This window comes from Rhinoderma darwinii, chromosome 2 (assembly GCF_050947455.1).
Source record: "Rhinoderma darwinii isolate aRhiDar2 chromosome 2, aRhiDar2.hap1, whole genome shotgun sequence".
In the NCBI taxonomy this organism is placed as follows: domain Eukaryota; kingdom Metazoa; phylum Chordata; class Amphibia; order Anura; family Rhinodermatidae; genus Rhinoderma; species Rhinoderma darwinii.
Window position 1 is genome coordinate 291,713,145 of NC_134688.1, and position 25,013 is coordinate 291,738,157.

Genomic DNA, 25,013 nt, shown 5'->3' on the forward strand with positions numbered 1-25,013 from the left:
GGTTAAGAAACTTTCTAAATGCTGTTTTAAATACTTTGAGCGGTGCAGTTTTTAAAATGGGTTGATTTATAGGGGTTTGTATTGTATGGGCCTTTCAAAGCCACTTCACAACTGAACTGGTCCCTGAAAAATGAGCCTTTTGAAATTTTCTTGAAAATGTGAGAAATTTCTGCTAAAGTTCTAAGCCTATTTCTGCTAAATTTCTGCTAAAGTTGTAACGTCCTAGAAAAATAAAAGGATGTTCAAAAAAACAATGCCAATCTAACATTTTTTACTAATGTATTGCAGTATAATGTCATTTTTACATGCCCCTGTAACAGCGTGATCGCTGTTCCTGTCTGTTAGTCCCGGGTGTCAGCTGTAATACACAGCTGACATTGTAATACACAGCTGACACCTGCAGCATATGGAGCGGGCTCCGCGCATGATATATATAACGCGCTGCACCACGACATGCTATTAAGTCGTGGTGCGCAAAGGGGTTAATGCGCAGCAGATGGTGCAATGTGAAAATTAAAATTTTCCACTGATATGTCATTTTAATGCACAATAGTTTGTGCCACTAAAGACAAATACCTCATACAATGTTGAGCAGATTCTCCCGGGAATTAAATGTGGACGTAAGGTGGTGTTTGGGCACGCTGTAGAGCCCAAAAGCGAGGTAGCGCCATTTGGCTTTTGGAACGCAGATTTTGATTGGTAGTTGTTCTGTTTTGGGTATTACTGGTATTTCAGTTTATAATGTGGGGGCGCATGTAAGCTGGGCAGAGTACATCAGGGCATAATAAGAGGGTATAATAATGGGGTAAATAATAATTCATAGCTATGTGGCCAGTGTCGCACTGATAAATGGTGCTCAATCTTATCCGCTTTTGGACACTCTGCACAATTTCTGTCGCTATATTCTGAGAGCCAGAACTTTATTTTTTCTCCACCGGAGCCGTGCGTGAGCTTATTTGTTACGTTACAATCTGTTGTTTTCATTGGTACAATTTTAGGTACATGTGATTTTTTGATTACTTTTCATTGCATTTTTTGGCAAGCAAGGTGACAAAAAAAACAAATTCTGACAAGGTTTTGTGTCTTTTTTTTTTTTACATTGTTCACCGTGCTCTATAAATGACATTTTACTTTATTCTGCGGGTCGTTACGATTACGGCGATACCATATGTATAAAGGTTTTTTTATGTTTTGTAGCATTTGTGCAATAAAATCACTTTTCTATAAAATAATTTATTTTTTGTGTCACCATATTCTGAGAGCAATAACTTTTTTATTTTTCAGTCAAAAAAGCTGTGTAAGGGCTTGTTTTTTTGCGGGACGGGTTGTAGTTTTTATTGGTATTATTTTGGCGTACATGCGACTTTTTGATCACTTTTTATTTTATATTTTGGGAGGGGTGATGACCAAAGAAATTGTGATTCTAGCATTGTTTTTTAATTATTTTTTGCGGTGTTCACCGTGCGGGAAAAATATTATATTTTTATAGTTTGGGTCGTTACGAACGCGGTGATACCAAATATGTGTACTTTTTTAATGGTTTCATTTTTTTTCCTATAATAAGAGACTTATTATAGGAAATAAAGCATTTTTTGTTTTTGTAACTTATTTTTACACTTTTATAAAACATTTTTATTACCTTTTTTTTTAAAGACCTGCAGCACTGATAGCTGCTATAATGCATTACACTACATACGTAGTGTAATGTATTATAAATGGTCAGTGTGACGGTGAGCTGGTCCTCATAGGCTTCGGTTATGGCAGACCTGTAGGCCGTTGTATGGCCTCCAGTTTTGCCATGACAACCGACGGCAGCATCGGCAATCTGTCCCCGGGAAAGTTTGTTGTAGCAACAAACTTTTCAGTTTGTTGCTACAATAAACTTTCCCTGCGATTACATGATGTCTGCGGGACCAGAGGCGGGGCTAACAGCGGGATCCGGGTGTCAGCGCTACTCTGAGACACCCGATCGCGCTTTTAACACCCACCGTGAATTCACGTCGGCAAAAAACAGAGCCCAGCAAGCGCCGACGTGAATTTACATTGGCGGTAGGGAAGCGGTTCAATTTTCTTGTTTTTTTACAATTAAACATTGAATTTATCAATTAAATTTTACCAGTAACATAAAGTCCAATGTGTCACAAGAAAACCATCTCAGAATCACTTGGATAGGTAAAAGCATTTCAAAGTTATTACCACATAAATTGAGATATGTCAGATTTGAAAAATAAAGCTCCGTCAGGAAGGTCAAAAGTGGCCGCAGCGTGAAGAACAGCCCTCCCCCCTCCATTTTCAACCGCCGTAGTGGCGTCTTCAGGAGAAAATGGGGCTTATAGCCTTGTTGAGAAAATACTGCAATGGTATTTGCAGCTCAATAGGAACCAGGCAAAATTAATTTTACTACAATAATTCCTTATACTCTTATCACTTCGTAAGCAATTTTTTTTCAGCAACAATAAATTGTGGTTATATAGTTGAGTCCTTCCGCAGAATGACTGGCAGAAATCTTTGCTAACCAACATCTCTATTGATTGAAGTTGGTTTTCCCCTATATTCGGAATTCCCCTCTCTCTTCCATGAAATTACTAGGCCACAATATTAAGGGGATAAATAATAGTGACGATTACCCCGTAAGGAGCTGTGAGGTTTACTAAAGACGTTACACTGAGGTAAACTACGCGGCTCTAGACGAAAACACAACCGCAATAGCTGAGCACGCAGCTTCAGGAATGACGCGCAGGAGGCACGTCTTCCCCTAGTGTCCGCCGGAAGCTTTCGTCTCCTAGTTACCGGCTTCAAACAACATGGCGGCGCAGTGTGTACAGTATGAGCAGCCCACTTGTTACGTTAGGGAGATCCCGGAGGAGTAAGATCCTTGGCGACCACCACGATCTGCAAGAGCGGCGCATCCACACACATCCGGGTGGTGTCCAGATGTCCCTGGGTGGTCACACACCTGAACCCATGGAGACTCCTCAGAAACCGATGAACGAAGTAGCTAGAGCCGGGTAGTTACATCTCCACTTGTCACATACATTCTTCCGTGTCTCGTTAGCGCCTGTCTATAACTCCATGCTCTTTCCTTTACTCCCAGGAGAAGAGCTGCCCCGTTTAAAGACTATGCAGGATGCTTAGGTAAGTCTCAGGCTCATACCATTACAGCAGCAGTAGACAATTGCCTAAACAGCAATTCCCTTTAGCATTACTTCTATAACCGTCAGCACTGTATGCCGACAAGTCTGCAGGATAAACTTTGTGAATTGGGCATCGTGGCTAAAGAAATCATTTCTAATGACGATATATATTCTCTAATATTTAAAGTAGACCTCCTGTTTTATGTATCACAAGTTCAGGCACATCTCATCTTGCTTGTGGTATAGATGCCATTCAGGGTTGCCAACCTCCACTTCAGTCATTTCTGAACAACTGAGCTAAAAATCGCGGCTAGACCAAAATTTTTACGGACACATTACAAAATCACTCTAGTAGTCTCCACCCCACCGCACGTCCGCATCAGTGGGTCCAGGACAGGTCCTCCCCCACCAATGCTAGGACCGCGCTCTGTTCTCTGTCCTCTCCTCCTCCCCCACCAACGCTAGGACCGTGCTCTGTTCTTTCCTCCTCTTCAGTGTCACTCTGAGTCCTCAATCGCTTAGGACTCCGGGCTTCCTTTATGTCAAATTATACTTTTACTAGATTCCTGTCATAAGGTGTGTCCAGCTATTTGTGAATTCTGCGTGGAGGAAACCTGCTGCAGTTACCCACCGATCACTAGTGTGGGGGTCCCATGTCCCCCTGTCCCTCCTTACTAGCACTGAGGTCTGCAATGAGGAGTTTTATGGCGCGGCGGTTAAATGTGTGAGGAGCAGGGGGCTTGCGATCTAACATTTATCACATATCTTGTGAATAGGTGATATATGTTGTTTGTGGACTGTGACTGAAACATAGAGCAAAACCTTTTTTTAAAGGTAAATTTTATTGAGACCATAATAATATTGACATAGGTACTAAAAAAAAGCATAGTAGATGCTCGAAAGATGCATGTACCTATATATACAAAGCAGTTTCGGTATACAACATATAACAAACATAAACATGTAACAAACAGCTTTCCATTGGTTTACAGAAAAAATAAAAATAAAATGATTAGCGAAATGCAGTGTATAAAAGGTGGCCAGTGGAGGAGGAGGCTAACTAACAGGGGTCATTCCATAAATGCTAATGTTATTAGGAATTATGAGGATTAGCTAGCCAGGATTGTCACATTTTTGTACATTTATCCGGACATCCACATGCTTCGTAAGTGAGGTTGAAGAGAAGGAGATTGGAGTAAATTAGTGCAATCCACGCTTGTAAAGTAGGGACTTTATGGTGTTTCCAGTTCAGAAGAATAATCTGTTTTGCATAGAACAATAAAAACATCATAATGGATCTGGTGGGTACAACAATAACCCCTTAACGACCACCCACCGTCTTTTGATGACAGGCGGTGCAGGTGCTTAGTCTATAGCGACATCTTTTGGACGTCACTGTAGAGGAGGCTGATGAGCGCTCCTGTGAGTATGCTAATACATTAGAAGTAAAAAATAAAGTTATCCCTTAATGGGATTTAAAAAAAAGTAACAAAAAAAATAAATAAATAAAAGAAAAGTCCAAAAAAAGTCATTATTTTGCATAAAATATATTTTATTGCCCCTCTACTAAATAAAAACAAAAAACCTACACATATTACGTATCTACACGACCGTAATAATCTGAAGAATTAGGGCTTATTCAGACGAACGTGATATACGTCCGTGCAACGCGCGTGATTTTCACGCGCCTCGCACGGACCTATATTAGTCTATGGGTCAGTTCAGACAGTCCGTGATTTTCATGCAGCGCGTGTCCGCTGCGTAAAACTCACGACATGTCCGTTGTTTGTGCGTATTTCGCGCATCACGCACCCATTGAAGTCGATGGGTGCGTGAAAATCACGCGCACCACACGGAAGCACTTCCGTGTGATGCGCATGATTCGCGCAACAGCAGTCAAAAGTATGAATGAAAACAGAAAACCACCACGTGCTTTTCTGTTTACAAACATACAAACAGAGTGTCATAATGATGGCGGCTGCGCGAAAATCACGCAGCCGCGCATCATATGGTGATGACACACGGAGCTGTAAAGTGCCTTTTGCGCACGCAAAATGCCGTGTTTTTTGCGCGCGCAAAACGCACGCGCTCGTGTGAATCCGGCCTTAATCTAACTGGTTATTTAGCGTGAAATGTGAATGGGATAAAAAATAAACAAGAAAAGCTATGCAGAGAATCGCTTTTTCCTATATTCACGCCGTAAAAATTATTTTTTTTCTACCACCAAACAGAAAAAAAAAAATAATACAATTTCTCCCATATAAAACAAGGCCTCATACGGCCACGTCAATGAAAAAATAAAAAAGTTATGACTGCTGAAATGCAGAGAGGTAAAAACTGAAAAATGTAGCTAGTCATTAAGACCTCTTCAGGCCCGGTCATTAAGGGGTTAATAAGGTCTTCTACCGGAAGAAGTAAACAGACTTTGGGATCTAATATAGGGGATGGCCAATAAATTCCAGCACTTCAGACCAAAAGTCAAAGATATTTGGGCACTCCCAAAACATGTGAAGGAAGGAACCCCCCCCAATGGCAATGCGAGCATGTAGGGGAAGAGAGCTTCCCCATTCTAGACAATTTAGATGGAGTGTAGTAAATTTGGTGGAAGAATTTGATTTGAATGAGCCGAAATCAAGGGACCAACCAAGGCACTCAGCATTTCCGCATGATCATCCGCAGATAACGGCCTCGTTCACACAACGCTAAAAAAAAAAACTATATATAAACTTGTCAAATACGCTAGCGTTTTTGTAAAGCGCTTTTCAAATTACAGGCGTTTTTTACGCGTTTTTGCCATGTTTTGAGCGCGGTTTCTGCTCGTTTTTTGGCACGTAATTAGGACTTTTGTTGACTATGGGAATTAAAGGCGTTTTCTAAATGACCTGACGCTCCTCTTTTTACGCAACACGTTTTTTTAAACGCTCGCTCGTAAAAAAACAAAACATGCCATATACACTAGTGTTTTCAGCAGCGTTTTTCGGCGCGTTCTAAGGCTCTGTCAAGTTTATTAGAAGAGACCTATAATAATTGTTTGTAAAGTGTGGACATAGGTTTGGTTAATGTCTCCTGTGTTACCCAGTTCTCCACTGGGGATGTGCACAACCGAAGATCATAGCCCGCAAATTGCGACCAGAGGGCATATCTAAGTTGAAAGTAGCGGAATTTGGTGGCACCTGCTGTTTAGTCCTGAGTTGTGTAAAAGTGACAATCTTATTCTCTATCACCACATCCTCCAAAGTCAGTATGCCCAGTTCCGCCTGTATATTAGTAGGGCAAAACCTTAAAGTGTAGCTAAATGTTCGACAAACTTCTGACATGTCACAGTGATATGTCAGAAGTTTGGATTGGTGGGGGTCCGAGCACGGAGACCCCCCCACCAATCGCTAGAACGAAGCAGATGAAGCGTTCGTGTGAGTGCTCAGCTGCTTCGTGTCTGTTTGGCTTTTTCCGGAAAGCCGATGTATCGGTGTACGGGCTCATAGACTTTCTATTGAGTCCGTACACCGATAAATTTATTTCCGGAAAAAGCCGGACAGACACGAAGCGGATGAACGCTCACACGAGTGCTTCAGCAGCTTTGTTCTTGCGATTGGTGGGGGCCTCAGTGCTCGGACCCCCACCAATCCAAACTTCTGACATGTCACTATGACATGTCAGAAGTTTGTCGAACGTTTAGCTACACTTTAACCGGTTGAGGCCTGTCCACTGTGTATATATGGCACGGATTTAAGCCTACTTCCCTAGCGACTGGGCGGCTGAATGTCAGGTGCCTGGCAATCAGAGACTACGAGGGACCCTGGATAGAAAACAGAATCCGTTTTGCCGCCTCTGTCTTCTCTGTACTCACATGTACAGCGTTCAATGAGCGCTATTTATAGAATGGACGCAGCGGCAGCAGCGCTGCCTCTGTATCCTAGTCGTCATGTGGCTGGTCGCTGGGATTTCGGTAGTGGGTGACTGCTGCTGGGCCCTAACAGTGACAATAGTCACTCTAAGGCCTCGTTCACATTGAGTTTTTTGCAGGAGGAAAATTCTGCCTCAAAATTCCGTTCTGGATTTGGAGGCAGATTTTGTCCTACCTGCACTTCGTTTGCCCTGATTTTCGCAGTGTTTTTCGCCTGCGGCCATTGAGTGCTAGGGGCAAAAAACTCGAACCCGCAGGGAATTCCAGGTGAAAAACTGCACCAAATTGTTGTGCAGTTTTTTAGGCGGAATGTCCGCTGAGGAAAACAGCAGGTTAAAGAAAAAAGTATACTTACCCGTAGTCATGGGGATGTGTCCCTCTGGTGTCCTGTAGCCCGGCCTCCTGGGATGACGTTTCATCCCATGTGACTACTGCAGGCCATCGATATGTGATTGGTTGGTGTCCGAGTCCCGGCACCCCCGCCGATCACCCGTTTGGAAGGTGCCGCAGCGCTGTTATCCCTAGATTTCTGCTGCTCACACTGTGAGTCGCTGGTACACTTGTAGCGGCGGTTCACAGTATTACAGCCTTCTCTTAGTCAATTGAATAGGAGAAGGCTGCAATACTGTGAACTGCCGCTGCAAGTGTGCCAACGATTCACAATACGACCAGTGGAAATGAAGGGGAAGCAGCTCTCGTAAGGGTACTGCGGCACCTTCCAAACATCTGATCGGCGGGGGTGCCGGGAATTGGCCCCCGACCGATCACATATTGATGGCCTATCCTAAGGATAGGCCATCAATTTTATGGGACTGGAAAACCCCTTTAAAAAACATGGGATAGGGATGCAGGGGACACAACATCTATTCTCTTTAAAAGGGTTGTCTGCTTTGGACAAACCCTTTTTGTTAGAAGCATTTTCTGATGATAAGCTGATCACAGAGTGTCCTGCCACTGACTCCCAGCGGTTAGCCATAAACTGTGGTGGAATCTAGCAACAAGTGATCAATTCTTTTGCAGTACCACCAGAGGAGAAATGAAGCTTTGCACAAGTCAAATTGAAATCAATTTGCTGTACATGGGGAGGTCAGTTCCTCCAGAGCAAGAGATGATCTACTACTCGCTCTTACTACACTACTACTCAGGCCGAAATCAGACGAACGTGGTATACGTCCATTTTACGGCCGTTAAAACAACAGCCGTCACACAGACGCATGTATTTCAATGGGGCCGTTCACACGGCCATTGTTTCAACGGGCCGTGTGAAGGGTCCGTTGAAGAATAGAACATGTCCTATTTTGTTCTGTTTTCACGGATCACTCGATAGACTCAAGTCTATGGGGATCCGTGAAAACGGGACCCGCACGGGGGGCAACACAGACGTGAAAAACTGACATTTTTCACGTTTGAGTTTCCCAACGTTCTGAATTCGGCCTAATTGATAAGGATCCTAAACAGCAGTCCTTCCTCCAATCTTAAATGAAACCACACTGAGGTTTTCATCCAAAATCTGTGGGAATAAAAACTTCCAACACATGGTGTATCACATAGATATTCTCCCCTAGTAGTTAAATGTTAGTATTATATAATTCTCTGATTCCATTCAAAAGAATGTATTTGATTTATTTTATCAGTTTCAAGTCTTCCATCCAGCAACAATTTCCCTCAAGAGAAGGGACACTACGCACTTGGAAAGGAACATGGTGAGAGTCTCCAGATAGAAATACAACACTTGTATGATTCATGAGGTTTGACTATATGGGTGAAGTGTTTAAAAGATTTGTTATTTTCTTGCAGGCTTAAGTGATTTTGATCTATTGAGCAGCACTGTAAAAAGAGTGAGTGAGTTGGAGACCAGCGTGAAACTACAAGCTCAGGAAATTCAGCTGAAGGTCTGTCTATGCACTTGAAGTTATTTTATTCACCTTACCTTTTAACACAGATTCATTATAAAGAGTGGGACTCCATTTAAATGCAAGGAAGGGGTTATGTTATTAAATATGAGACTCATTGTCCTTGACTGCCCAAGATTTCAAATATCTATGAGCTCCTTAACCGCTTCCCGACCGCCCACAGTGAATTCACGGTGGGTTTTAAAAGAGCGATCAGGTGTCTCAGAGTAGCGCTGACACCCGAATCGCACTGTTAACCCCTGCCTCTGGTCCCGGAGACATAATCGGGACCTGATTGGTTCAGGTCCCGATCATGTGATCGCAGGGAAAGTTTGTTGCTATAACCAACTGGAAAGTTTGTTGCTACAACAAACTTTCCCAGGGACCGATTGCGAGTGCTGCCATCGTTTGTCATGGCAAAACCGGAGGCCATACAACGGCCTCTGGGTCTGCCATGCACGGAAGCCTATGAGGACCAGCCTGATAGTTTATAATACGTTACGCTACCTAGGTAGTGTAATGTATTATAGCATCTATCAGTGCTGCAGGTCTTCAAGTAAAAAGGTAATAAAAATGTTTTATAAAAGTGTAAAAATAAGTTATAAATTCCAAAAACAAAAAATGCTTTTTTTCCTATAATAAGTCTTTTATTATAGGGAAAAAAATATTTGGTATCACCGGGTTCGTAACGACCCAAACTATAAAAATACAATATTATTTTTCCCGCAAAGTGAACACTGCAAAAAAAAATATGAAAAAACTATGCCAGAATCACTAGATCAAAAGTCGCATGTACCCCAAAATAGTACCAATAAAAACTACAACCCGCTCCGTAAATAACAAGCTCTTACACAGCATTTTTGACAGAAAAATAAAAAAGTTATGACTCTCAGAATATGGTGACACAAAAAATAAATAATTTTATGGAAAAGAGATTTTATTGCGCAAACGCCACAAAACATTAACTATATACATATGGTATCGCCGTAATCGTAACGACCCGCAGAATAAAGTAAAATGTAATTTATAGCACACGGTGAATACTGTAAAAAAAAAGGACAAAAAACATTGTCAGAATTGCTTGCCAAAAAATCGCATGTACCCCAAAATGGGACCAATGAAAACGACAAATTGTCCCGCAACAAATAAGCCCTCACACAGCTCTGGTGGAGAAAAAATAAAAAAGTTCTGGCTCTCAGAATATAGCGATAGAAATTGTGCAGAGCGTTCCAAAAGCGGATAAGATTGAGCACTATTTATCAGTGCGACACTGGCCACATCTATGAATTATTATTTATTTACCGCATTATTATACCCTCTCATTTTGCCATGATGTACTCTGCCCAGCTTACATACCCCCCACATTATAAACTGAAATACCAGTAAAACCCCAAACAGAACATCCACCAAGCCAAATCTGCGCTCCAAAAGGATCTGTGCTCCAATGGCACTCCCTTTTTTCTGAGCCCTACAGCGTGCCCAAACACCAGTTTATAGGGGTATTCCGGAACTAAAAAATTACATTTATTTAAATAAAACAATGAAAATGATATAACTTTACAATGTACTTACGTTTCATCAGATGGCTGTAGCGTCGTATATCCTCCTCCGTCACCGCCCCCTTAGTGAAGCAAAATCTGCACTTCCTGTGCAGACCCGTCCATTTAGTCTTCTGCCTTGCTTCCGGTTTCCGGCTTTCACACTGTACGGTTACGTCACAAATGACGTAACCGTACCACGTGCTTCTTTATCTCAGAGCATGCGTGGTTAACACACTCCACCGCGCATGCTCTGTGAAATTATAACCCCTTATAAATTACCGACGGAATACGAAGTTGTGGGAATAACGGCCGTTTCGGCTGTCTTCCCGACAGGTGCAGGAGCTGTGACAGCTGCTGTCTCGTACAGCAGCTGCCGCAGCTCCTACAGCGGGGACCGATCGCTGTGTCCCCGCTGTCTAACCCCTTAAAAGCCGCGTTCTATAGAGATCGCGGCTTTTTAGGGGTTAAGTTACCATCGCCGGCCTGCTACACGATAGCGGCCGGCGATGGTTACTATGGCAACTGGACACCAAACAATGGCGTCCGGCTATGCCATCGACGGAAGCCTAATGGGTCCTGACAAAGTCAGGACCCACTATGCTTGCTGTCAGTGAATAGCTGACAGTTCTAATACACTGCACTACGCATGTAGTGCATTGTATTAGAATAGCGATCAGGGCCTCCTGCCCTCAAGTCCCCTTGTGGGACAAAGTAATAAAGTTAAAAAAAAAGATGTGTAAAAATAAGAAAATAAAAGTTAAAAAAAATCCCCTTTTTTTCCCTTATCAGTCCTTTTTTATTAATAAAAATATATAAATAAATAAAATATACATAATTGGTATCGCCGCGTCCGTAACGGCCTGAACTACAAAATGATTTCGTTATTTATCCCGCACGGTGAACGCCGTAAAAGAAAATAATAATAAACCGTACCAAAATCACAATTGTTTGGTCACTTCACCTCCCAAAAAATTTATTAAAAATAGATCAAAAAGTCGCATGTACCGAAAAATGGTCCTGATCGAAACTACAGTTCGTTACGCAAAAAATAAGTCCTCGCACGGCTTTATTGATGGAAAAATAATAAAGTTCTTGCTCTTAGAATAAGGGAACACAAAAAGTGAATGATTTTTTACAAAACGTATTTTATTGTGCAAACGCCATAAGACATAAAAGAACTATAAACATCTGGTGTCACCGTAAGGCCGAGTTTACACGAGCGTGTGCATTTTGTGCAAGCAAAAAGCGCGGCGTTTTGCGTGCGCAAAAGGCAATTAACAGCTCCGTGTGTCAGCCCTTTATGATGCGCGGCTGCCTGGTTTTCGCGCAGCCGCCATCATTATGACACTCCGTTTGGATGTTTGTAAACAGAAAAGAACGTGGTGCTTTTCTGTTTTCATTCATCCTTTACAGTGCTGTTGCGCGAATCACGCGCGTCCCACGGAATTGCTTCCGTGCCACATGCGTGGTTTTCACGCACCCATTGACTTCAATGGGTGCGTGATGTGCGAACAGCGCACAAATATAGGACGTCGTGCGCTTCACGCAGCGGACATACGATGCGTGAAAATCACGCACCTGGCTGCACGGCACCATAGACTAACATAGGTCCCTGCGACGCGCGTTGCACGGATGTATAACACGCTCGTGTAAATGAGCCCTAATCGTATCGCCCCATAGAATAAAGTGAATATGTCATTTATAGCGCACGGTGAACGCTGTAACAAAAATAGAATAAAAAACAATAGTAGAATTGCTGTTTTTTTAGTCACCACGCCACTTAAAAATAGAATAAAAACTGATCAAAAAGCCGCATGCACCCCAAGAAAACTACAATGGATTCCTCAAGGGGTCTAGTTTCCAAAATGGGGGCACCTTTTGGGGGTTTCCACTGTTTTGGTACCACAAGACCTCTTCAAACCGTTTAACCCCTTAATGACCAGGCCCTTTTCCGCGTTAATGACCAAGGATTATTTTTGTTTTTTTCACGGTCGCATTCCAAGAGTCGTAACTTTTTTTTTATTCCGTCGACATAGCCGTATAAGGGCTTGTTTTTTGCGGGACGAGTTGTATTTTGTAATTGTACCATTTTTAGATGCATATAATATATTGATTAACTTTTATTAACTTTATTTTAGGAGAGAATTGAAAATAAGCCGCTATTCCAGTATTGATTTTCACGTTATAAATTTACGCCGTTTACTATGCAGCGTAAATAACATGTTAACTTTATTCTATGGCTCGGCATGGTTACGGGGATACCAAATATGTAAAGGTTTTATATGTTTTGCTATGTTTGCACAATAAAAACCCTTTTAGAAAAAAATTACTTGTTTTTGCATCACCGCATTCCAAGAGCCGTAACGTTTTTATTTTTCCGTCTATGTGGCCGTACGTGGGCTTGATTTTTGCGGGACAATGTGTAGTTTTCATTAGTACTATTTTGGGGTACATAGGACTTAGATTAATTTTTATTTAATTTTTTATGGTGGGAATGGGAGAAAAGAGCGAATTTTGCCGTTGTTTTTTTGGACGCCGTTCATCCAGCGGTTTAATTAATGTGTTAATTTTATTGTTCAAGTGGTTACGATCGCGGGGATACCATATATGTGTATGTGTGATTTGTTTTGACACTTTTACTTTAAAAAAGTATTTCACTGTAATTTTTTTTTGGTTTTTTCACCAACTTTATTTAACGGATTGACATTTTTTTTTTAGTCCCACCATGGGACTTCACTATGCGATGTGCCGATCGCATATATAATGCTTTGGTATACTTCGTATACCAAAGCATTATTGCCTGTCAGTATAAAACAGAGGGAGCTCCCTCCCTCTGTCAAACACATTAGATGCCGCTGTCACTATTGACAGCGGCATTTAATGGGTTAAACTGCCGGAATCGGAGCGCGCTTCGATTCCCGCAGTTGCAGCAGGAGCCAGGCTGTGTATAACAGCCGTGCTCCTGCCGCTGATCGTGTGGGTACTGGCAGTACCCGCGCGATCACAGGACGGATATATCCCTCCTCCTGCGCGAACTAGCAGCTGCAGAGGACTGATATATCCGCCCTTCGGCGTTAAGAGGTTAAAAACGCAGATATCCAGTGATTTCAACTTGTGCTATCAGTAATAGAATGAGAGCACCAAAATGAAGACTGAGATTGCAGAAGTTAGTAGAGCTGGGTGTAGTAGGCGGAGCAAGTGCACTGCTGCATGCACATTGCATGCTGGGACTAGAGCAGTGCATGCAGGGAGGAGAAACACAGGAAGAGAAGAGGAATGAACTTACTGAGCAAAACAAACCTCTCAAGGTAAACAATAGGGAGTTATGTTACTAAAACCATTTATTATCAAGAAAAAGATAGTCAGAGTGCACTAATATATTAATAGAGGAACATTGCATTGATTTAAAAAAAAAAAAAAAGGATTGGAAAACCCCTTTAAGTCCACATATACACTACCGTTCAAAAGTTTAGGGTCACTTAGAAATTTCCTTATTTTTGAAAGAAAAGCACAGTTTTTTTCAATGAAGATAACATTAAATTAATCAGAAATCCACTCTATACATTGTTAATGTGCTAAATGACTATTCTAGCTGCAAACGTCTGGTTTTTAATGCAATATCTACATAGGTGTATAGAGGCCCATTTCCAGCAACCATCACTCCAGTGTTCTAATGGTACATTGTGTTTGCTAACAGTGTTAGAACGCTAATGGATGATTAGAAAACACTTGGAAACCCTTGTGCAATTCTGTTAGCACCGCTGTAAACAGTTTTGCTGTTTAGAGGAGCTATAAAACTGACCTTCCTTTGAGCTAGTTGAGAATCTGGAGCATTACATTTGTGGGATCGATTAAACTATCAAAATGGCTAGAAAAAGAGAGCTTTCATGTGAAACTCGACAGTCTATTCTTGTTCTTAGAAATGAAGGCTATTCCATGCGAGAAATTGCCAAGAAACTGAAGATTTCCTACAACAGTGTGTACTACTCCCTTCAGAGGACAGCACAAACAGGCTCTAACCAGAGTAGAAAGAGAAGTGGGAGGCCCCGCTACACAACTGAGCAGCAAGACAAGTACATTAGAGTCTCTAGTTTGAGAAATAGACGCCTCACAGGTCCTCAACTGGCAGCTTCATTAAATAGTACCCGCAAAACGCCAGTGTCAACGTCTACAGTGAAGAGGCGACTCCGGGATGCTGGCCTTCAGGGCAGAGTGGCAAAGAAAATATCTGAGACTGGCTAATAAAAGGAAAAGATTAATACGGGCAAAAGCACACAGACATTGGACAGAGGAAGATTGGAAAAAAGTGTTATGGACAGACGAATCGAAGTTTGAAGTGTTTGGATCACACAGAAGAACATTTGTGAGACGCAGAACAACTGAAAAGATGCTGGAAGAGTGCCTGACGCCATCTGTCAAGCATTGTGGAGGTAATGTGATGGTCTGGGGTTGCTTTGGTGCTGGTAAAGTGGGAGATTTGTACAAGGTAAAAGGGATTTTGAATAAGGAAGGCCATCACTCCATTTTGCAACGCCATGCCATACCCTGTGGACAGCGCTTGATTGGAGCCAATTTCATCCTACAACAGGACAATGACCCAAAGCACACCTCCAAATTATGCAAGAACTATTTAGGGAAGAAGCAGGCAGCTGGTATTCTATCTGTAATGGAGTGGCCGGCGCAGTCACCAGATCTCAACCCCATAGAGCTGTTGTGGGAGCAGCTTGACCGTATGGTACGCAAGAAGTGCCCATCAAGCCAATCCAACTTGTGGGAGGGGCTTCTGGAAGCATGGGGTGAAATTTCTCCCGATTACCTCAGCAAATTAACAGCTAGAATGCCAAAGGTCTGCAATGCTGTAATTGCTGCAAATGGAGCATTCTTTGACGAAAGCAAAGTTTGAAGGCGAAAATTATTATTTCAAATAAAAATCATTATTTCTAACTTGTCAATGTCTTGACTATATTTTCTAGTCATTTTGCAACCCATTTGATAAATATAAGGCTATGTTCACACGGAGTATTTTGGGGGAGGAATATCTGCCTCAAAATTCCGTTTGGAACTATGAGGCAGATATTCCTCTCCCTGCACGCCGATTTTCACGGCAATTATCGCGCCGTTTTTCGCCCGCGGCCATTGAGCGCCGCGGGCATAAAACAGCGAGAAATACGCTTTCTCCTGCCTCCCATTGAAGTCAATGGGAGGTCGGAGGCGGAAGCACCCGAAGATAGGGCATGTCGCTTCTTTTTCCCGCGAGGCAGTTTTACTGCTCGCGGGAAAAAGACGCCGACGCCTCCCATTGAAATCAATGGGAGGCGTTCTTGGGCCGTTTCTGCCGAGTTTTGCGACGCGGTTTCCGCATCAAAAAACTCTGCAAAATACCCCGTGTGAACATAGCCTAAGTGTGAGTTTTCATGGAAAACACAAAATTGTCTGGGTGACCCCAAACTTTTGAACGGTAGTGTATGACATTTTATACCCGGGAGAACCCGCTCAACATTGTATGAGGTATCTGTCTTAACTGGCACAAACTGGGCACAACATATTGTACATTAAAAAGTCCTTTTTTCCGCTAAGCCCGCTCCATATGCTGCAGGTGTCAGCTGTGTATTACAACTGATACCTGGGACTAATGGACAGGAACAGCGATCGTGCTGTTACAGTAGCCTGTAAAAATGACATTATACTGCAATACATTAGTATAGCAGTGTATTGTACCAGCGATCTAATGATCGCTTGTTCAAGTCCCCTAGGGGGGCTAATAAAATGTGTAAAAAAAAAAGTTAATAAAATAATTATTATTAGTGAAAAAAAATATATAATATATTTAGTTAAAAAAAACACCCGCTTTCCTATTTTTCCTTTAAAGTAATGTAAAAAATAAACAATATTGGTATCGCTGCATCTGTAAAAGTTTGAACTATTACAATATATCAATATTTAACTCGCACGGTGAATGCCGTAAAAATTAAAACATTTAAACCGCCAAAATTGCGTTTTTTTGGTCACCATAGCTCCTAAAAAAATGTAATAAAAAGTGTTCAAAAAGTTGTAAAAAAATGGTACCAAGACTAAAGCTCGTCCCACAAAAAATAAGCTTTCACACCACTCAATCGACCAAAAAATAAAAAAAAGTTATGGCTCTTGGAATCTGGAGAAACAAAACGTTTTTTAACAAATAGTTTTTACTTTGTAAAAGTAGCAAAATATAAAAAAAACAGTATACATTTGGTATCTCCTTAATCGTATTACGTCTCAGAAAAAATGTGACGTTTTTACCGCACGGTGAAAGCCGTAAAAACGAAACCCAAAAAACAATGTAGGAATCGCAGCTTTTTCAAATTTCAGCCTGCAAAGAATTTTATTTTCAGTTTCCCATTACGTTAAATGGTACGTTAAATGGTGTCACTAGAAACAATATCTTCTCCCGCAAGAAATAAGCATTCACACCACTCTGCTGACGAAAAAATAAAAAAAGTTATGGCTCTTGGAAAGCGGGAAGGTGAAAAACTAAAATGAAAAAGCAAAAAATGGATCAGTCCTGAAAGGGTTAATTAATTTCTAATGAAAAACTATTTAAGACCTCGTGGGGTATTGCCGTACTTGGGAGAAATTGCTTTACAAATATTGGGGTGCTTTTTCTCCTTTATCCTGTGTGAAAATGTAAAAATTAAACATTTTTGGGGAAATAAATGTTGATATTCAATTTCACGGCCTAATTCTAATAAATTCTGCAAAAGACCGTGGGGTCTAAATGCTCACTATACCCCTAGATAGATTCCTTAAGGGGTGTCGTTTCCCAAATGGGGTCACTTTTGAGGGGTTTCCACTGTTTTGGTCTCTCAGGGGCTTTGCAATAGTGACAGGACACCCGAAAACCATTCCAGCTAAATTTGAGCTCGAAAAGCCAAATATTGCTCCTTCCCTTCTGAGTCCTGCCGTGGGTCCAAACAGCAGTTTATTACCACATATGGGTTATTGTCGTAATCGAGAGAAATAGCTTTACGAGTTTTAGGGTGCTTTTTATTCTTTATTCCTTGTAAAAATGTAACATTTTCATTTTCACAGACAAACTCCAATAAATTCTATAATGTTCCCAGATGTCGACTGACGGGCTGGTTCCCGTTAGTTACTTCGAATTTAAATGATAGTATAATATAGAGGAAGTATTAATTATAAAACTTAGCTTTTATTAAGCTTGAATAAAACATGGAACATCACATGTTCTGTAGTGAAACGTACTGACATACAAACATATAAGTATCAAAGAGGCAGCAGTATATATCACTAGGCTTTGTGGACAATCTGTATTCACAGCCGGATAACCTAGTCTGCCTAAATTAAATTCTGAGTGCAGTGAGCAACTCCACCTCCTACGCTATTTCACCCTATTCTGGGTTTGTCAGGGAGACGTCAGGAGTATATGTGATCTGACTCATTGGTGTTTGGCAGTGACATCGAACGCTTCATTTCCGCATCTTTTTATGTATCAGTAAAACCCTCCCCTTCCGGAGGTTCGGCCATCCGATAGCCAATCACTGACAGGTTTACTTGCTTCATCACCCTTCATTATTCCCAGCATCTCATTGGACCGATTCTATTTCCGTCATCCATGGGATGTTTATGCATCATCCCTATTGGTCTAGAGCTCTGTCAGTCACTGTGCCGATTCTGAGTATTCATTCCCATACAATATATTGTCACATCAAACCTGAGACAAATATCTAGGAGCTATAGTAATATCTCCTATGTCCATGTATATTATCTCCTCAATGAAGCAACTACAATAGACACCTAACGTTTTTCGGTAGCAACGTTAATGATGATATCTAGCTGCCACCTTGGCTCAATATCTTTTGATGCAAATTGAGATAGGTTCAGAAAGACTCGTAGACGGGGATATACTATCATACTATAGATTCTCTTCAAATAAACATTGGTGAGAAGTATACAAGAAGTCTGAAAGACTTTTCATAACAATACAGCTCTGAAAAAATATATTATAATAGTCACAACCCATAAGATCTTGACTAGGTAGTGTTTGATCTTAACTAATATTCTTTTACATTACGATTCAGTTTACATTATCACTGATACCCACTGGGTGTCAATAATATCTCATATGTCCATGTGTGTTATCTCCTCATTTGAGTATTTAAACAGAATGGTAATGTAAACGCAATTTTTCAGAGATCTACAGGAGTTTAAGGAGAACAGGGCCTACACTTTTGTGAATAAATACTCATGTCGGGATCCCGCAAAATGTGGGAAGCACTAGCTTTCCATGACGTATTCATACGACAAATGTCGGGAAGGGTTTAAAGCCCCTGACTTCACTGTCCATGTATGGACGGTGATGTCAGGGGCTCCCTCTAGTAGTGAAATTCCCAACCAGAGTATATCTGATGCGCTGGCCGGCATCTAAAGCTCCGAACGTCACTGTCCATACATGGACAGTGACGTCAGGGGCTTCCCGATAAGCGGAATCCCCGGCTGGAGCTTTCCCGATGCTGTGGATTTCGGGTTTCTAAAATTCTTAATATCACTATCCATATATGGACAGTGACATCAAGGGTTTGCCAAGACAGGAGTCCCTGGCCAGAGTGCATTTCAATGCACAGGCTAGGGACTCCGTAATTGAAAGCCCCTGACATCACTGTCCGTATATGATACTCTTTAAGTAACGCTGTGCCCAGGGAGTATGAGCGACATATCCCACAGTATGCCTATACAGTGGGATAGGTCGCTACCTTCTGTCCTGACTAATACCTCCAACGGAAGAAAAAAATTAGATGTTAACAGACCCAGCAATTCGTCATCTGTCCATTAAATAGCCTAGTATTTATTCTACTGTATAAGCCATAGATTTTTCTATATAGACTAGAATAGCAGACCCATCTGAAACTGGTTTACACTCTACTGTTTTTATTGAAATTTGTTTTTATTTTTCAAAATTAGAGTAAATAATCAGCTTGTATCAGCAGTGGCAGATTTAAGTAGACCATAGGTCCTGGGCTGTTACCCAAACTTGGGCCACCCTTCTCCACTGCCGCGGCTGCTTGACCTGCACTAATGATGATCCGCCGCTGTGTATCAGTTATTCATTTATTCAACCCGTCACCCATTGATCTCAATGATTTAAAAAACAACATTATGACAGATCCTAAATTGTGTAGAACTCATGAAGACTGGAAGCCCTTAGGCATCAGTTTGATTCTGATAGAAATTGGGATCCATCACAATATGTGTTTTCTTTTGACTAAGCATTAAAGAGGGCACAAAGAACCTCATATTTAATAAAAAAATAGAATGAGCAGCAATGCAAATCTTTATAGTTATTATAAGTGTATCCTTTGCAGATGCAGTGTGCACTTGCCTACTTAATATACTTGGAAGAGAGGGCTGAGCTGTTCTGTATACCCACTAGGCACTTTTACAAGTATTTGAGGTAGATCAGAAAAAGTGTGCCTGTAACTTAAACAGAGTTGTCACATCAAAAACAAAAAAACACATCACCTGAAATATTATTTACAAGGTGAAAGTATGTGTTATATTAATTTTGTCAAGTGTATTGTATTTTAGGACCAAGAGATTGCCGCCTTGGAGCAGAAGATCAACAAATTACAAACACGGAGGAAAGGTGAGACGTTACATAGTTACATAGTATGGTTGAAAAAGGACACATGTCCATCAAGTTCAACCAAGGAATGGGAAAAGGGATGGGAAAAATTTCTACACATTGACATAGGAGCTGATATTTTTTTGTTCTAGGAAATGATCTAAGCCTTTTTTAAAGCCATCTACTGTCCCTGCTGTGACCAGCTGCTTTGTTAGGCTATTCGACAGATTCACAGTTCTCACAGTAAAGAAGGCTTGTCGCCTCTGCAGGTTGAACCTTTTTTTTCTCCAGACGGAGGGAGTGCCCCCTTGTTTTTTGAGGGGGCTTTACATGGAACAGGATTTCACCATATTTTTTGTATGTGCCATTCATATATTTATCAATTAATCATGTCCCCCCCTTAGTCGTCTCTTTTCAAGCCTAAATAGGTTTAATTCTATTAATCTTTAATCATAACTTAGATTCTCTATGTCCCTTATTAGTTTCGTTGCTCCTATTTGTATTTTTTCCAACTCCAGGGCATCCTTTCTATGAACTGGAGCCCAGAACTGAACTGCATATTCTAGATGAGGCCTCACTAATGCTTTGTAAAGTGGTAATATTATATCCCTGTCCCGCGAGTCCATGCCTCTTTTAATACACGACAATATCTTGCTGGCCTTTGAAGCAGCTAATTGACATTGCATTCTGTTATTTAGTTTATGATTTAGTTTATGACCTACAAGTATACGCAGATCCTTCTCAACAAGTGACTCTCCCAGTATAGCTCCCTCTAACACATATGATGCATACAGATTGTTGGTACCCAGATGCATAACTTTATATTTATCTACATTAAACCTCATTTGCCAAGTGGACGCCCACTCAGTACGTCCAAATCAGCTTGGAATTTACTAACATCTTCTATAGACTGAACAATACTACATATCTTGGTGTCATCTGTAAAAATAGAAGTAGTGCTATTAATCTCATCCTCTATATTATTAATAAATAAATTTAATAATAGTGGTCCCAGCACTGAACCCTGGGGTACAACACTTATAACCAGGGACCATTCAGAGTAGGAATCATTGACCACAACTCTAGGATACGGTCCTTGAGCCAATTCTCAATCCAATTCCAAACTATACTTTCTAAACCTATAGTCCTTAATTTACCCATTAGACGTCTATGAGGGACAGTGTCAAATGCCTTTGCAAAGTCCAGAAACACTATATCCACAGCAGCCCCTCTGTCTAGTCTTTTGCTCACCTCTTCATAAAAACAAATCAGGTTGGTTTGACAACTTTTGTGTTTAGTAAAGCCGTGCTGGCTGTCACTTATAATACAATTTTTTTGTCATATAATCCTGTACATAGTCTCTCAATATCCCCACAAACATTTTCCCCACGATGGATGTTAAGCTTACTGGTCTATAATTACCCGGGGAAGACCTAGAGCCCTTTTTGAAAATAGGCACCACATTTGCCCTGTGCCAGTCCTTTAGCACTATACCAGTCACTAGAGAATCTCTAAATATTATGAAAAGGGGGACAGAAAGATCTCTAGGGTGTAACCCATCTGGTCCCGGTGCCTTGTGCACTTTTATTTTATTTTGCTTGGACCATATCTACATTCAGCCAATTCAGTATATCAACTGATATATTAACAGCACTGGCACCGGCTATATCTGCTGCTCTTTCTTCTGTTGTATATTCGGAGCTAAAGAACCTATTTAGTAACTCTGCCTTCTCTTGATCCCCTGTGACCAACTCCCCATTACCACTATTTAGGGGTCCTACATGTTTAGACTTTGGCTTCTTTGCAATTACTTACTTGAAAAAATGTTGGGTATTTGTTATACTATCCTTTTCCACCTGCCTTTCATTTTGTATTTTTGCTGATTTGAATACCTTTTTACAGATTTTATTAAGCTCTTTATATTTTACAAAGGCTACAGATGTACCCTCAGATTTGTATTTTTTAAATGCCCTTTTTTTGTCATGTATTGCCCTTTATGCAGAAGGTATAAGCCACGTTTAATTTTAGTCATTTATACTTGTTACCTATAGGAATAAACTTTGCACTATAATTATACAAAGTGGATTTTAAGATCTTCCATTTATCATTTGTGCCATTATTTGAGATTAGTTCTTCCCAGTTTATGTCCTGAATTGCAGCCCCCATCCTGGGGAAATTGGCCTTCTTAAAATTAAGTGTTTTGCCCTCCCAGCCTGTGTTTTTGTTTTTTACAGTATAGGTAAAATATAACTATATTATGATCACTGTTACCGAGGTTTTCACGAACATTGACGTTCCCCACAAGCTCTGCATTATTAGAAATTACGAGATCCAACAGAGCTTCACCTCTAGTCGGGTCTTCCACAAACTGGCCCATAAAATTTTCCTGCAACAGGTTGAGTAAATTTCTCCCCTTCACAGTTGAAGCCGAACCATGACACCAATTAATATCCCGGTAATTAAAATGTCCCATTATCAATACAGTACCCTCCTCTGGAGCCCGCTCCATCTGTTTATATAGCTGACCTTCCATCCCCTCAGTTATATTGGGGGGGTCTATAGATTACACAAAAAGTTATTTTTTTCAGTGTTTACCTCTCTTTGTAATTCCACCCACAAGGTTTCAATCTCCTCACAACCTTCACCCACTAATGTCTCATTCACACTCGCCTTCATATCACTTCTCAAATTTGCCCTGTCTTTCCGAAACAGTGTAAATCCCTGTAGATATACAGCCCAGTAGTGTGAAGAGTCTAACCATGTTTCAGCAACAGCAACTATATCAATATGTTCCTCCAGTATCAAGGCCTCCAGCTCTCCCATTTTGCTTGCTACACTTCTGGCATTTGTGAACATACACTTTAACTTGCATTTCAATTTGCCACGTTTGGTATCAGAAATTTGATTATTTAACATTATTTGGGCATTTTTATTTTCATTGCTGTTTTGTAACAAAAGGATCTCCTGTTGTCTAGCCCTTTCCTCACAGTCTATTTCTCCCCCCACCAATATAGTCTGACCTCCCTCCTCATCCCTAGTTTAAATGCTACACCACCCCAGCTAGAATTCTCTCCCCCAGCACAGCGGACCCCCTTCCATTTAGGTGCAAATCATCTACAGAATATAGTTTGTACCCCAATAAAAAGTCAGCCCAGTGCTCTAGGAACCCAAAGCCTTCTCCTCTACATCAAGACTTCAGCCATGCATTTAACTCCCTTAGCTCCCGCTGTCTTTCCTGTGATGCGCATGGCATAGGCAGTGTTCCAGAGAATACAACCTTGGAGGTCCTTCCCTTCAGCTTGTAGCCTAGTTCTTTAAAATTATTCTTAAGGCTCCTCCACCTACCATTTATTCTGTCATTGGTTCCCACATGGATCACGACAGCTGTATCATCACCAGCCCCTCCCAGTAATTTATCCACCCGTTCCACCACATGTTCTACCGGCTGTTAGTTTAGTAAAGTGTGTGAACTGGGGGCCTGATGAGGTAATTGACTAGTTTTCTGATTATAGACCAATCACAAGGGGAGAAGCAAGTTCACGAACTTGAGAAAAAGTGCCAGGAGCTGCAGAAGAAAGTAAATGACATGGAGGTAGGTCTATCAATTCTCCCGAGTTATAGCTCAAGCAGCATTGTTTTTTTTATATTGGGATGCATGCATCAAATGGACAAAAGACAGAGAAAGACAACTTAACATACGTAACAATCAAAGTCACGTTTACATTCTAATTTTACTTATTTTTCCTAAATTATACACCATCCATCCATAACATTAAAATTACATACCACCAAAACAGCTGTGACCCGCAAGGACTCCACAAGACCTCTGAAGGTGTCCTGTGGTATCTGGCACCAAGACGCTAGCAGAAAATTCTTTAAGTTCTGTAAGTTGCTAGGTGGGGCAACCATGGATCGAACTTGTTATTTCAGCACATCCCACAGGTAGTCAATCTGATTGAGATCTGTTTAGTTTGGAGGCCAAGTTAACACCTTGAATTCTTTGTCATGTTCCTGAAACCATTCCTGAACAATTCTTGCAGTGTGTCATTGCACGTTATCCTGCTGAAAGAGGCCACTGCCATTGGGGCATACCGTTGCCATGAAGGAGTGTACTGGGTCTGCAAAAATGTTTAGGTAGGTTGTACGTGTAAAAGTAACATCAACATGAATGCCAAGACCCAAGGAGAACATACAAACACCATGCATATGTTGTGCCTGGTTGGACCTTGCAGATCACTGCCACAAGACAACAGTTCTAACCATTAACACCATGCTGCACTTCCCGGGTATTTAGTCTTATGGCCTCTTTGGTACTGAGTCCTGCGAAGAGATGTGATATGTAATGGATGGAATTTGCAGCACAGAGCTGCACACTTTTTTGTGTATTCTACTTTAAACGTAATAAAAAAAAATTGTAATGCTAAAGAGTTAATTTTGTTGCTATCTTTACACCCAGCAATTTCTTAGTGATTACGGACTTATTTGGGTCGGAGATGAAGGTTCAGCTGAAGCTTCCAAGAAGGGGAGCCCACTGTTAAGTGCAGGTGACAATGTCAATGTCTTTTGCAACCTACAAATTCCCAAACAAAATAAGCATAAATGGAAATAAAGCAAATAAAACTAAACAATCTTTCTCTGTAAAAACACAGGAGAATCTTCCTACCATTTCCAACCAGATTTTGATCTAGTCCTGGAGAACCTGCAGGACTTAAATGTGCTTGGTGGAGAAGGTGTATCTCATATAGAGTATAAAGAGGGGGCAGCACGACTGAGACTTCCTGAGCCTGTACCACTTATTTTATATAAAAATGGAATCATTATGTTCCAGGGGCCATTTCGTTCCTACCAAGAGCCAACAACACAGGTAAAGAGAATGTGAGTGGACAGAGATGTCGGGGATTTGGCCATTCTCAATAACAATTG

General features: G+C 41.1%; 1 protein-coding gene across 1 annotated transcript in view; it reads left to right on the forward strand.

Annotated features, from left to right (window-relative positions):
* The first annotated feature begins 2,713 nt into the window (after positions 1 to 2,713).
* Positions 2,714 to 25,013, forward strand: part of UBXN11 (UBX domain protein 11) — a 73,815-nt gene continuing 51,515 nt past the window's right edge. The window contains exons 1-8 of the mRNA XM_075853458.1: positions 2,714 to 3,008; positions 3,095 to 3,135; positions 8,673 to 8,741; positions 8,836 to 8,930; positions 20,054 to 20,111; positions 23,603 to 23,682; positions 24,547 to 24,634; positions 24,740 to 24,954. Coding sequence (XP_075709573.1) covers positions 2,827 to 3,008; positions 3,095 to 3,135; positions 8,673 to 8,741; positions 8,836 to 8,930; positions 20,054 to 20,111; positions 23,603 to 23,682; positions 24,547 to 24,634; positions 24,740 to 24,954 — 828 coding nt within the window. The 5' untranslated portion in view covers positions 2,714 to 2,826. The remainder of the gene's footprint in view (positions 3,009 to 3,094; positions 3,136 to 8,672; positions 8,742 to 8,835; positions 8,931 to 20,053; positions 20,112 to 23,602; positions 23,683 to 24,546; positions 24,635 to 24,739; positions 24,955 to 25,013) is intronic.